The following is a 13,505-nucleotide window of genomic DNA, read 5'->3' as shown; positions in this document are numbered from 1 at the left end:
TTAATTCAATAATGCAAGTTTCAAGAAAAAGTTAAATTTCATTTTAATGAGAAAAATCTTAAAATTTAAATATTTAATGAAAGACATAAAAATTATATAATAAAAGATAAAGAGAAAAATAAAATATTAAAAAAATCTTATTTATGCCCAATTTGATCGAGATCAAATTGAAAATTCTAATTCTTTCGGTCACTTTTATATATCCAATGCAATCTTAATTTTTTCTTATTTATCTTATTGTGGTATTAAAATATATATAATAAATTTTTAATATCTATAAAAGAGTAATTCAGTCTAATTTACTTAATTATTCTTATAATTAAATTTATTAAATATTTTTTTTAATGTAAGTGAATTATTAAAAATAAAATATTAGTATGAAATTGATAGAGCATCGTTTGGCGTAGAATATTTTACAGCTCAAATCTAGCTTCGGGACCCAAAATATTACTTATAGATAAATAGGAAATAGTGTGCGACTCCAATGTCATTAATGTTATAAGAGCCAAGATCCGAAGAGAGTGGTGAGAAGTTGACATTGGTGATTCCAAATACTCATAAAAAAGTTTGATAAAAAAGAAAAGAAAAAAGACTCTCGAACGTCTAAACCGGCGACTCTCACTGGCCAAAGCTTCCATTAGAACATGCAACTAAATGAAGCAGATCCTTATTAATTCTCTTACCATATTTCTCTTTTTCATTTGTGAAATTACAGAGAAATTGGAGAAAAGATGAGAAGTGGGGCTGATCAAGATTACCTGAAAAAGCACTCGCATCAGCAACTGCATACCAAGTACAAGCTTAAGATGCTTGTGCTTGTAATATTAACCAATCTTCTCACTGTCTACATCTTTGCTGGTCCTTCTTTAAACCTGAAGCTCCCTGGCGCCTGCACAAATCACATCCCTTTCACTCTTTGGGATTCCAATATTCTCCTGCGTGAGCTTAACTCCACTAAAGAGCAGCTTGCTGCTAGTACTCTGCTTATTTCTGATTTGCACCAGAAGCTCAACTCCACCAACTTGCTTGTGGAAGCACTTCTTATAGAACTAACCAGTGCCCAGCAGCATGAGAAGCTAGCCCAACTTCCTGTCAAGTACCCTGATGTATCTGGCGTCGATTTTTCTGATGAAGTTATGCTATCGATAGGTCCTCATAAGCTCCCACTTGGGTACTCACCAAGGATGGGATCTGATGAGGTCCATGCGCCAGCTGGTGCAGCCTGCTTGAGGTATCAAGAAGATTTAACCAAATACATGACTTATGAAGTTGGAGGAGTTTGTCCGGTTGATGATGTGTTTGCTCAAAGGTTGTTGCTTAAAGGATGTGAGCCTCTCCCCCGCCGGAGATGCCGCCCTAGGTCTCCGGAAAACTATGTAGAACCGACCCCATTGCCTAACAGTCTTTGGGCAACACCACCTGATACCAGCATTATCTGGGATCCTTATACTTGCAAAAGCTACAAGTGCCTTGTCAACCGCCAAAATGAGCCAGGCTACTTCGACTGTAAGGATTGTTTCAATCTACAGGGGAGGGAGAAGACGAGGTGGATGTTTGATAATGGAGGACTTGATTACGGAATTGACCAAGTTCTCAAATCAAAACCTCATGGAACAATCCGTATTGGACTCGACATAGGAGGCGGGACTGGCACATTTGCAGCTAGGATGAAGGAAAGAAATATTACCATCATCACAAGCTCCATGAATCTGGATGGTCCCTTCAACAGCTTTATTGCTTCCAGGGGATTAATCCCAATACATGTTAGTGTCTCTCAGAGGCTTCCGTTCTTCGAGAACACACTGGACATAGTTCATTCCATGCATGTTTTAAGCAACTGGATTCCAGACGCCATGCTGGAGTTCACACTCTATGACATATACAGAGTGCTGAGGCCAGGGGGACTCTTCTGGCTTGACCATTTCTTCTGCACAGGATCGCAGCTGAATGAGACTTATACCCCAATGCTTGACAGCGTTGGGTTCAAGAAGCTAAGGTGGAATGCTGGCAAGAAGCTTGATCGAGGAATTCACAAGAATGAGTGGTATTTCTCTGCTCTGTTGGAGAAACCGATGACCTAATCAGGTACTGATACATGGCAGTTTTTGTTCCAAGTATGCAGTAGTTTGTATAACAAGCATGTTTCAATGCAAATGAAAAGATGAGTTTGTGAAGATATACATGAAAAAACAGAGGAAAGAGAATAAGCAAAGCACACCCTTCTCTCTTCTGTAGGATATACAAACAAGAAAATCAATGTGTAATTTCAACAACACTGCTCAACTCTCTTGATTGATAACATACAAATTGTCTATCAAACTCAGGTACAAACACTTCTGCTAAATATTCACAAGCAAAGAATTCAAGTTTTAATTTACAGTTTCGGATTCAATACAATGTTCGAACAAATCACAACAACATAAATCTGCTAGCAATTGCAAAATTAAAGAAAGCAAAAATGCTCATTGTGGGTCTATCTTGGAAGGTGGAAAGGCCCCACTATACTCAAAGGCGTCTTTGTTGTAAGGGTGGTGGGGGCTTCCCTTGCTTGCTTCCTCGTAACTTGCTGAAGTTGATGCTGATTCAGCATTGGGATTTACACCTGCGAGCTTCAAGATATTCTCTATTTCTTTCACCACATCACCCATTGTAGGCCTGTCAGCTCCCAACTCTTGCACGCATTTCATTGCCAGATCCACAAACTTATCCAGACCTTTTAATGTTGTTTCCAAACCAATGCCTGGGTCCAGAAGTTCGTGGAGGTTATATAAATCTTTTGTTCTATCCATCGCCAGCTTTACCTCTCTCACGATGTATTTCCCACGCTCTATTGGCCTTTTTCCAGTTAGTAGCTCCAGCATCACCACTCCGAAGCTGTAAACATCACTCTTCTCAGTTAACTGCTGAGTCATGTAATATTCCGGATCCAAATAGCCCTATACAAATACAGGGTAACTTTTGTCAGTTCTAAACTCCATGTTAGTCCTATCAAATGCTGCATTTCATTTTTCATATCAAACTTCCTCCTGAATATCTTGACCTGCTAATTAGGAGACTCGATGGATCATAATTTTTGTATGTTATCTTGTTAATCCAGTTCTTTTCTTCAAATTGCATTCACATTATACTTTCAACATAAGCAGAAGAACGAAAATGATGAAAGAAAATTCCAAAATCACTATTGCAACACGTTCTTTCCATTACAATTGCAAACGAGATTTTACCACAGGAAAGTCCAGATATTTGTTTATTCATAGTCATAGCTGAACTATATTCTAAGAAATAGGAGCAAGAATCTAAATTTTCTAAAGAAAAAGTATAATTGCAACTAGCAAGTGCTATGAACTAGAATGTTTTCACTGTATTTGCTATTGATTCCAATCATCAAAAGAAACAATAAGTTGGCTATGGAGTAGAGATATGAATGTACTGACCATCGTCCCCTTAACTTGAGTGGTAACATGACCCTTTTCGCTGTCACTCATGGGCTTGGAGAGACCAAAATCAGCAACTTTTGCATTTAAGCGTTCATCCAGAAGTATGTTGGTTGACTTTACATCCCTATGAATAATGGGAGGGTTAGCAAGCTCATGCATGTATGCCAGGCCTCTCGCAGACCCAAGGGCCACTTTAAGTCTCCTAACCCAGTCCAGCCTGATTCCCGACTTCCCTGCATGGATGGGAAGGAAGAAAACAATTAAGGGCTTACTGATGCTTTCAAGGTTAAATGTTGATTATGCACAAAGAATGAAAGCCTGAGGTAGATTTCCCAGTTTGTGTTATGTTCCTTTATTTGCTTTTATAGAAAAAAAAGAGTATATGACATGACTATACATAAAGATAACAAATTGAAGCATTGAAGGGCTGGTGAAAGTACCTGACAGACTATCACTGAGACTACCATTTGCGACAAACTCATACACAAGCATTTGTTCTCCTCGTTCAAAGCAAAACCCTAAAAGGCTTACGAGATTTTTGTGATGGACTCTGGATAGAAGTTCAATCTCAGTCTTGAATTCTAGTCCACCCTGCAATGATCCTTGTTGTGCTCGTTTGATGGCAACCAGTTGACCATTGGGAAGGATTCCTCTATACACCTGCAAATAAATGTTGATTGTGTTACCACAAAATCCTAACACACTAATTATAATTGATAAATGGGCTTGGCCAAAAGCTAGCTCAAAGGAAGAGGGTGCCTAATCCACTTATATACCCTATAACAGCCCTGTAACCAAGCAATGTAGGATAAATATAACTTCTAACAATAATCATTAGAGGAGGCTTAACTTAACAATAGAACTTAACCTTTCCATAACCCCCAGATCCAATATCATTGGCATCTGAGAAATTATTGGTGTATTTCTTAAGCTCTTCAAAAGAAAAGCATCTGGCTCCTTTTAGTTGAGGAACATCAGCACCATGGCTCTTACTTGAATCCCAGTGTGCTGCATTTTCACAATGTAAAGAAACAGGTAAACTTGAGATAATCTGAATGAACTGGAAAGGTATATAAATTCGTATTTTACCAAAAGGATTGTTCTGTTCTTTTGCCCTTTGTGCTCTCTTCTTTTGGCGGTAAGCATAAAGCCCCGCGAGGAGCAATAGTAACACAAGAACAACTCCACCAGCAGCAGCTCCGATGATAATGCCAGTGTTTGATGAGTTGTTTGATTCTGTGGATTCTCCTATATGCCAAGTCGGAGAGAGATGTTATTAGAAGAAACGAACATAATGCAACAACTCTATAGTGTATGGATTGTTAAAAATACCAGCAAAGAACTTATAAGGATCTGCGATGAAGTAGAAAGGTCCAAAGACTTTTGGAGGCTTGAAAGTCTGGTTGCTCAGCACAAACCCAAGCCCAGAAATATCTATTCGACTGAAATGATCTTTCCCAGTTGGAAAGACTTCTAGGTCGAAATCAAGATAGTCAGATGAATCCTTTCTTGGATTACTTAGAGAAACTGAATCCACAGGAACTTCATTGGACCTAAAAGAATTCATTAAAGCCTGCTCAAGAGATATGAAGAGGGTTGTGTTTTCCAAGTCTGAGAATGAAGGAGCTCTGAAAACTAGCAGTCCTTTGTATGGATAAGCACAGTTGCAGTTGGGACTGGAACTTTGATTTGAATTGCACTGAACAGGTTCACAATTATTTGGTGGGGTCACATATGGAGAATCTGATGGGGGAACAGAGCAGTAAGCTTCCTTTACTCCTGTTTCTTGGCAGATAGGATTGTTCAAGAGTCTGCAAAAGTTGAACAGATAGAACAACCATAAGATGATAACAAGAACCAGAGACCAACTCCAGGCAATTCAATTTTTTCAGAACACTAAATTTTAAGTTCTTCAGTAGCATAATGGATGAAACAAATATGGCAATCACCACTAAAGAATATGACTTACATTGTGACTGGAGTTTGTCCTGTTCCATGTTGTGTATAGCCAGAAATTTCATTGTTTCGCATATCAATGAGAAGTTGGTCCCCGTGAGTTGTTCCAACATCTAATGTACCGTTTAGTTTGTTGTCCCTTAGCACCCTGTCACCCCAAGTCAAAATAAGCATCAGCCAGTGACATCATCAGAAGAAAACATCTAGCTATACTCCCTTAATCAAGTCAAATCCTAAAGAGGAACAAATTGTTTATTCTTTTGATTTCCAGATATCCATGACAGGATACTAAGAGATCAAGCTGATACGCACACAGTAGTTAAATGAGAGAGGCTGAAGAATTCAGCTGGAATTTGTCCTTGAAGTTGTGTGTTCTCCATCATCCTGCCACCCCAAAATTAATAACTTGAGTTAAGACCAGAGACAAAATCCTTTTCAACTTGAAATGGAAGTGTTGAAATCAAGAGAAAAGAGAGAGGAGAGAGAGAATTAGATAATATGGAAGAGATGTACAATGTTGTTAAAGACTGTAAGGTTGACATCCAGGAAGGAAAATCTGATGCATCAAAGCTATTATTGCTCATGTCCCTTCAGAAAACTTCCATGTTAAAGTAAGCACATGGAATATACGTAGATATACTGAGATAGCTGGTATATTGATAAACTGCAGAAAACTTACAAGTAACTGAGACTGTTCATCCCTGTAAGGTTAGGAAAAGATCCAGTCAATTGATTGTTGGACAAGAACCTGAAATTGATTGTAAAGAGACACGCTTAACAGGATGATTATTCATATGCAACATTTCAATGACCTCAGTAAAACCACTAGAACAGTTTTCATTCTGAGCCCTCTTCCGTATACTTACAACTCGCTGACACCGGTAAGATTGTTGAGGTTTGAAGGAACAGGTCCAGTAAGGGAATTCCTATCAAAGCGTCTGTAGCCAAGATGAGGACTTTCAATATAAGCTAGACAAACAGGAATGTCAATGTGAAATCACTTAAAGACTTTTGATATGGATACTCACACAATCTCCAGACTCTGCACAAGGCCAAGGGTAGAAGGGATGCTACCAGTGAAGTTGTTGCTCTCAAAAAGCCTGAAGATAAAATTAAAATGACAGAAACAAAGAAGGAAAGAAGCATCTTATCAAAGCCAAGTTTAAATTTGAAAAGTGTGCATTTTAATTATTTATGTGAAATTTAATTCTAAAAGAGCCATGAATAGACATTTTGAAAATGTCCATGTGGAAAGAAATGTATACTGACTGTTACATCTTTGATAACTGTTTGTCTGCATTTTGAATTCCATAATAGTCCATTTTAATTTCTTTTTTTTGTTGATAAAGCAGAATAAATAACTTTCTTTCCCTTTCCCAATTGTTAGCTTGTAAATTTTCAAGGATCAGAATAGCTAATTAATAGATTGTAGGAAAATGCAGTGAAGAGAGTCGACAAAGAGTAACACATATAAAGACAATACAATTTAAAAGAAGAGAAAAGGTACTTCAGCTTAACTGAATTTTAAATACAAATCTTATATTTCTTATGCAGCCTATCATCACAAAAGTTTAAGTCTTCTTCCCTCTGGTCCTGTGAAACTTACACATGTAGGAGGGTCATGTCTGATCTGAAAAGTTCAGGTGGGATTGTGCCTCCAAGCCGATTCTTTCCAAAATGACTGCACAATAGTTTTTACCAACATATCAAACATGGAAAATGATTCAATAAAAAGAATATTACAGAAAAAAAAAAAAAGAAGGGCACCAATCCAGTCAACTAATTAGTTAAGGAAAAAGAAAACTGACATACAAGTGTTTTGTATTAACTAGCATATTAAGGCCAGGTGTAGTCCCTGTGGAGACTGGGATGCGCCCTTCAAGCTTATTGTCAGCTAGATCCAACCAATAAAGTTTAGCTAAATTGCCAATTGAAGGTGGGATTCCTCCACTGAAGCCATTAGAATTTAGAGATCTGCAGTTAACAGCAATAAATATTTTTTTTTTTCAGAAATGTTGGCAGGCATGAAACTGTATCGCAAGATAACTTAAAAATAACAAAAAAAAAAAAAAAAGATATTGCACAAATAATTGGAAAAAGCCCAAATGCTGACTTAGTGGGCGTCAGAATTGACATCTCATTCAGCATTTTGTTTCAGACCATAAGAAATATTACATATATAATCAATAATGTCACACTGCAATAAAGCAAGGAAGAATTGCAAGTTGAGAAATCCTTACAGAAAGACCAGCTGCTGCAGTGATCCTATTGAATTAGGGATAGGACCAGAGAAACCACAACCAACCAGGATTCTGAAACAAAAGGTAAAGGTCATCAAGTTAGAGGAACGTGAACAAAAGGGGAACTGGCTGATAGTTAATACTATGGAGCAAAAATATGTGCCCGATTACAAGTTGGTTAGCTTCTTCAGATTCCCAATTGATTCTGGAAGAGTGCCTTCCAGACCTTTGTTATACGATAGATCCCTGCATGAAGACATTAAAAATCAGAAATGAAAATAAGAATCCTTCAATATCTAAAACCATAGTTTCATTGGTGAAAACAATCTCTTTATGAATGTAATGTTTTCTCAATGAAGTCCCTCATGCATGGACCATGATCCTTAAAGAACAAAGCTTGCTTGTCACAATCTAAGTAGGATGATAATTAGCTGAATAAAATTACAAAGCACATTTAATACCAGATCTATAAAGAGGAAGAGACGGAGTCTTTGTCTAAAGAAACATGTTGAAAAAGAACAGATGTATCCACCTTTTAACAAGATGGTACTTTTTCGACTCTCTCAAAATGGAATCTATCCAAAACATATAGGCTTTGGTTCCTTACTTGGACAGGATATGCATTTACAAAATGTAGGTCGAAGACTTACAGAATCTGCAACTCCTGTAAGTTTGAGATATCTCCAGATAGCTGCCCTGTAATTCCTATGCTTGACAATGTTCTGCAGTTGAGGAAAGTAGGGCCAATATCAAAGCAAGGAAAAAGAAGAATACATCAATCTTGATTAGCATCAGAAGATGAAGTATGCCAATTACATACATGGAAGTCACACGTAAATTGGTGCATTCTATGCCTTCCCATTTGTCTCCACAAGGGTCTGCACCTTTCCAACTAGGTGGAGTGTTTTGCCAGATGTCCTTGAGAGCATTCAAAGCACTAGCTGCATCAGGATCAGGAAAAAGAAATAGTTCACATCAATGAACTCATCTATGTCTTAAGCTTTCCATATATACATATAAGATCTATAATAGATTAGAAATCTAAGTAAATCTGAAATTTGCAGTACTTAATGAAAGAACTTTCAGAACATACTTAAGAGTCCCATAATTTACTATATACCTAAAATTGTGAGCATTTTCAGACATGAAACTAGTACATCCTAAATCAGAAGTTCTTCTTCCCTAAGACTTGACCAACTATGATATCATTCCAGGCTCCAGAAATTGTACACTTCCAAAATAAAACACAATAAAAGCCAGATTTAGCTAATTCAATTAGTAATTTAAGCAATAAACATGTATATATTCAAAAGCAGTGATTTAGAATCATCACTGTCTGGTTATTCCATAATCAGTTATATAAGGCCTTAAATTTTATTCAACATAACATACAAAGTTTTCATCAAATGAAAGCTACAAAAGCATAAACCAATACATCAAATATTATTGAGATATGGGCAAGATAGTAATAATTAAGCCAACCAAGAAAACAGATAATACCAATAATAGGAAACTTACAATCAGCAGTATTAGTTACAGCTGCTATGTTACAAATTTGGAGGGAGACAAACAGCAGAAACAGCAAAATTCTTGAATTCGTCTCTCTCAAAAACACCACCATAATAAACTATTTGGTCTCAGTTGGGAATCATGCATAAATGAAATGCTTCTAGCCTAAGCAATGAAATCTCTTTCAGAATAGCTTCAGACTGATGTGGACTAGGCTGCAAAATATACAACAAAAGCTATATCTCTGATATTTCAAAAATCAAACCATGTGAAAGGACTTGAATGGAACTCTTCTCTTGAAATACAATAGAAATCAAATATATTGACTAATAACCATTCAGACATTATAATGTTTAAGAAATAACAACTTGACACTAAGCACAAAGTCAAATATCAAAATTGAAAATGTTTTCTTTTTCTAAAAATATAACATCATGTAAAAGAAAAAACTATATCTACAGCAAACCAGAACTAATATCTAGAGAAGATGAACAAGCAAAAAGTGGGGCCTCTACTATTAAATAAACAATAAATTATTTCACCAAGAAAGTGGAAAGGGCATTTAATAAATATCTATACACAGGGTAGTTGAAGGTCCTAATTGGTGGGTTTTCATATAAATACTTCAAAAGATAACCATAAGAGAATATCGGATTTATAAATAAAAGTAGTGTTCCAAGACTGATACTTGCTATTCAATATCTACTACAAGTATGTTTCAAGAAACATTCAAATTTAAGCAGAGGAAGATTCAATATCTTAATATGAATTTATGGGTTTTTTAATATCTTCAAATATTAATCAAGATCATTTAGGCAAATGGGTAATAGAAATTTATGTACCTACTGCTAGAAAAGGAAAAAAAAAAAAAAAAGAAACAATCAACGTCTTTAGGTTGTGAAATTTTCAACTTGTACATGCCCTTTTGTTTCTTGAAATGTCTTTCTACTTCTCTCTTAAAAGAAAAAATATGATAAAGAAGAGAAAATCAAAGGTTGACTTTGAATAACTCTAATTAGTGGGAGTTGCCATCATCAGTTTCATATACACAGAAGCTGGCGCGCATGCACTTCCCATTTCCCACTGTCACGTTCTTTTTTCCTTTTTTTTATCAACTAAAACTACATTGATTGCATTCTTGGCAAAAGCCCAACTTGAAACGGGAGACACAGTAAATGGAAAATTGTTATATATATATATATATATATTAAATAATTTAATAAATATTTTATTATTTAAAATTAAGAAATATATATTAATCATCTACCGGTTTGATGTATTGGTAGAAATATATATTAAATTTAAATTAAAAAATTTTATAATTAATATAATAAAATAATAACTATAGCCGATTACTAATTGTCTTTTTTCTTTTGAGATTTTTTTAGAATATTTTAAAATTAATAAAAAAATATTATTTTTCCTATGTAATTATGTTAAAATTATTTTTTAATTTTAAATTTATAATGCGATTATTTTTTAATTATTTTTTAATTGTTGTACACAAAAGCAACTAAGAAAATCTAAAACTCAATCAAAACTGTAAATTTAAAGAAAGTTAAAAAAATTATATTTTTGATATTTTAACACAATATCTTGAAGGTTTTTATTGATAATTATCCAGCTCTTAATTTTTTTTTATAATCAAATAGACTTTTATTAATAATTATCGTAAATGATTTAAAATTTATATTTATTGATCAATAAAGTGTTTTCACAAATCCCTTTAATTATCAGCAATTCTTTAGAACTAGCGATAATTAAAAGGATAATTATTTTAGCCTCTAAGATTTCCTCCACTTTCCCACTTCACATGCTTAGACGTAGGTTTGCAATGATGTTTTACTTAATTAATATTATTTTCACTAGATCAGCATATTAGGATTTTGAATCTGATAACTTTGATGAGTCTGCATGATTATATCAAAGTTTGTTATATTTCTTATTAGAATTACATCATCAGGCTTTAAACTATTGATCTCTAAATATTTTGAATAAAGTTGTTATATTTTGTTGAGTATCTATTTGAATATGCTTTTTGAGTTAATTATTTATTGTTTGTCTATTTAAAATCTATTGATGTTGTATTGCCTTAGAAATTAGTTTATTTACTTGTTTTGCTGCATTTTACATATACTTTAATCGTTACTTTGTATTTATATGCATGTTAACCGATTATGTGAGAGTTCTGAAGTTACTGCCTACTCGAGTCGGCCTAAAACCAACTCTAGAGCTGATCAACTCTATGAATAGTCGATCAGTTGTACGCAGAGCCGATCAGCTTCATGATATAGCCAATTGGTTGCTCATCTCTAAGTCGCCCAATTTTGATAGTTTTTGTCAAATCTTCGCCCGACGATCGGATTTTGCTAGTTTTGACTATTTTATTATTTTTATTACTTTTTGCCTATTTTTATTCTTGGAAATGTAATTTTTATTTTTTTTGCTTTCTCGCATATTTTTAATGGCTGAGTAGTGGACAAATAGTTGTTTGTTTGATTGTTAATTAAAAATAACTTAAACAGACTTTGGGCTTTAAGATTCTAATTTTGGCATAAAACTTGCAGCCCATTAGATTAATAAGATGTTGATTGAATCTAATAATAAAATTCAATTAGACACAAGTGTGCTTCGCCATGTCTAATTAATAAACTGAACCATTCGAACTTAAGAAATTTAAACAGGATTTGTATATAAAAAGTAGCTTATTTAGGAATAATGATTGGTAAACATGGATTGGGCTATAGACTAAATGGGTCTTAATGCATGTAATTGAGTGGTTAATTAGAGTAAGTAACAAGTAAAGGCTAGATCAGGCTTAAGTAAAATTAGGCTAGAATTAGGTGGACTTATAATATGTTATATTTCTTATGTGTAAAAAATATTATACCACATTTATAGGAAATAGACTATTAACTAATAAAATTAAATATAGGATATGCAATTAAGGAAGTTGGTTTCCGGATCCATCTCTAGATGTGATGATGCTTCCTTAAGGAATCTAGTTATGTTATGTAAGAAGTAAAGATTTTCTAGTGACTTACCTAGGCGATGACTCGCTTTTTCTACGTTAGTCTGTGTGACTAGTTAACGTGTTTCTAATTAGGTTTAAAGCCTTGCATTGTCATAATCGCTAAGAACACTTGGGTGCATGCTCGAAACCGCCGCCCATAGTGGCAAATCTACTAAGGATAAGAGAAGTTGATTCCAGTATATTCTTACTTTTAATTTTATCATTGAATAGTCTATTCTTGCATCACTACACCATTTTTACACATTGTGCACATTAGTCTCTATAGGCCTAATGGCGTCGGTTATTAACTCTTTAGCTCCACTCTTACTTTGAATTTACAATATTGCCTAACCATCACTCACAAATACAAGTAAATTTCCTCCACTGCATGGATCCTTGAGTGGGGAGACGAGTAAAGGAAGGATATTTAATTTGTGGGAGCTTTTATCTTTACCCGAGAATCAACACATGATAATGGCAATAGAAATCTCCCCTAGGTATCCAAGTGCTTGATGTTTGAGATATTTTTCCTTATAAGAGTTTGAAGCCCACAACTTGGAAGGCCTTGGCCGAAAACATGTAGGCTTTGCCCTTATATAGGAAAATATCACCTTATCTGTTGTTGTGCCTTCAAGCTTTCATAGATCACAACATTAGCTCAAAAAAGGTAGAACAAGCACAAAAGATTAGAAAAGAGGGAAATAAAGAAGCTCAACTAGATGAGAGAGGAAACGAGAGAATTTTGTGTGAGATAGAAAGTCAATTGTATTCATGAATGGATGAAAAGATTCTCTTTATAGTGTATATATTATCCCTACTTAATTCACTTGTACCATTCTGTTATAAAATATATTATAGAATTAAACCTTAGCATTTACTACACAAATCACATTACAAAGCTGTCATCATTTAACTAATTATTAACTACTTGATCTTGACCGTTCTTTAAAGAGTAATCCACAACTTTCCTCATCCACGACTTTTATTAGCTGAGTAACCCTACTAGCTCAATCATTGGTTGTTAAGACAGTCACAACATTACCCTCCCCTTCAAATTGAGTCTTATTCTCAAGATTAAAATATGGAAATTGTGCTCAAAGTACAAAAGGATCTTCATAAGTACTATCTTGAGCAGACATATAAAGCTACTGGATTAAGAGTTGTTGAACATGAAGCTTCTTTCGAATAATAGTTATGTTATGCAAAACAATAATTGGTTGAACTTTAAATTGACTATAGGGACTTACTGTAGGCAATGTAGGCTGAGCTTATTGAACAAAACCCAAGTATTTCTTCAATAAAGAAACATGAAAACTGGATGGATTAAAGAATCAGGTGGTAGCTATAGTT

General features: G+C 34.7%; 2 protein-coding genes across 2 annotated transcripts; one reads left to right on the top strand and one right to left on the bottom strand.

Annotated features, from left to right (window-relative positions):
- The first annotated feature begins 288 nt into the window (after nt 1–288).
- On the top strand, nt 289–2,176 carry LOC8262637 (probable methyltransferase At1g29790). The gene has a single exon (XM_002519334.3). The coding sequence runs from the start codon at nt 732–734 to the stop codon at nt 2,079–2,081; it is 1,350 nt and encodes a 449-aa protein (XP_002519380.2). The 5' UTR covers nt 289–731; the 3' UTR covers nt 2,082–2,176.
- An 85-nt stretch (nt 2,177–2,261) lies between these two features.
- Nucleotides 2,262–9,568, bottom strand: LOC8262638 (leucine-rich repeat receptor protein kinase HPCA1). Its single transcript, XM_002519335.4, has 19 exons — nt 9,152–9,568; nt 8,454–8,574; nt 8,284–8,355; nt 7,805–7,879; nt 7,634–7,705; nt 7,206–7,367; nt 7,000–7,074; nt 6,422–6,493; nt 6,260–6,331; nt 6,073–6,141; nt 5,907–5,981; nt 5,706–5,777; nt 5,407–5,541; nt 4,770–5,248; nt 4,527–4,685; nt 4,306–4,445; nt 3,878–4,097; nt 3,435–3,670; nt 2,262–2,936 (listed from the first exon to the last, which is right to left on the bottom strand). The coding sequence occupies exons 1-19, from the start codon at nt 9,252–9,254 to the stop codon at nt 2,463–2,465; spliced, it is 2,883 nt and encodes a 960-aa protein (XP_002519381.1). The 5' UTR covers nt 9,255–9,568; the 3' UTR covers nt 2,262–2,462.
- Nucleotides 9,569–13,505: the final 3,937 nt, after the last annotated feature.

This window comes from Ricinus communis, chromosome 3, assembly GCF_019578655.1.
Source record: "Ricinus communis isolate WT05 ecotype wild-type chromosome 3, ASM1957865v1, whole genome shotgun sequence".
NCBI classification, from domain to species: Eukaryota; Viridiplantae; Streptophyta; class Magnoliopsida; order Malpighiales; family Euphorbiaceae; genus Ricinus; species Ricinus communis.
Note: the sequence above shows the minus strand (reverse complement) of the source record. Positions and strands in the feature narration are given on the sequence as shown.

Bases quoted from the DNA above. Each gene is read 5' to 3' on its own strand.
- LOC8262637 (XM_002519334.3), top strand. From the start codon at position 732: ATGAGAAGTGGGGCTGATCAAGATTACCTGAAAAAGCACTCGCATCAG.
- LOC8262638 (XM_002519335.4), bottom strand. From the start codon at position 9,254: ATGGTGGTGTTTTTGAGAGAGACGAATTCAAGAATTTTGCTGTTTCTG. The intron at 5,249-5,406 runs GTAAGTCATATT...CAACTTTTGCAG, and splicing joins GGACAAACTCCAGTCACAAT to ACTCTTGAACAATCCTATCT. The intron at 4,686-4,769 runs GTATTTTTAACA...CTTGGCATATAG, and splicing joins TCCTTATAAGTTCTTTGCTG to GAGAATCCACAGAATCAAAC.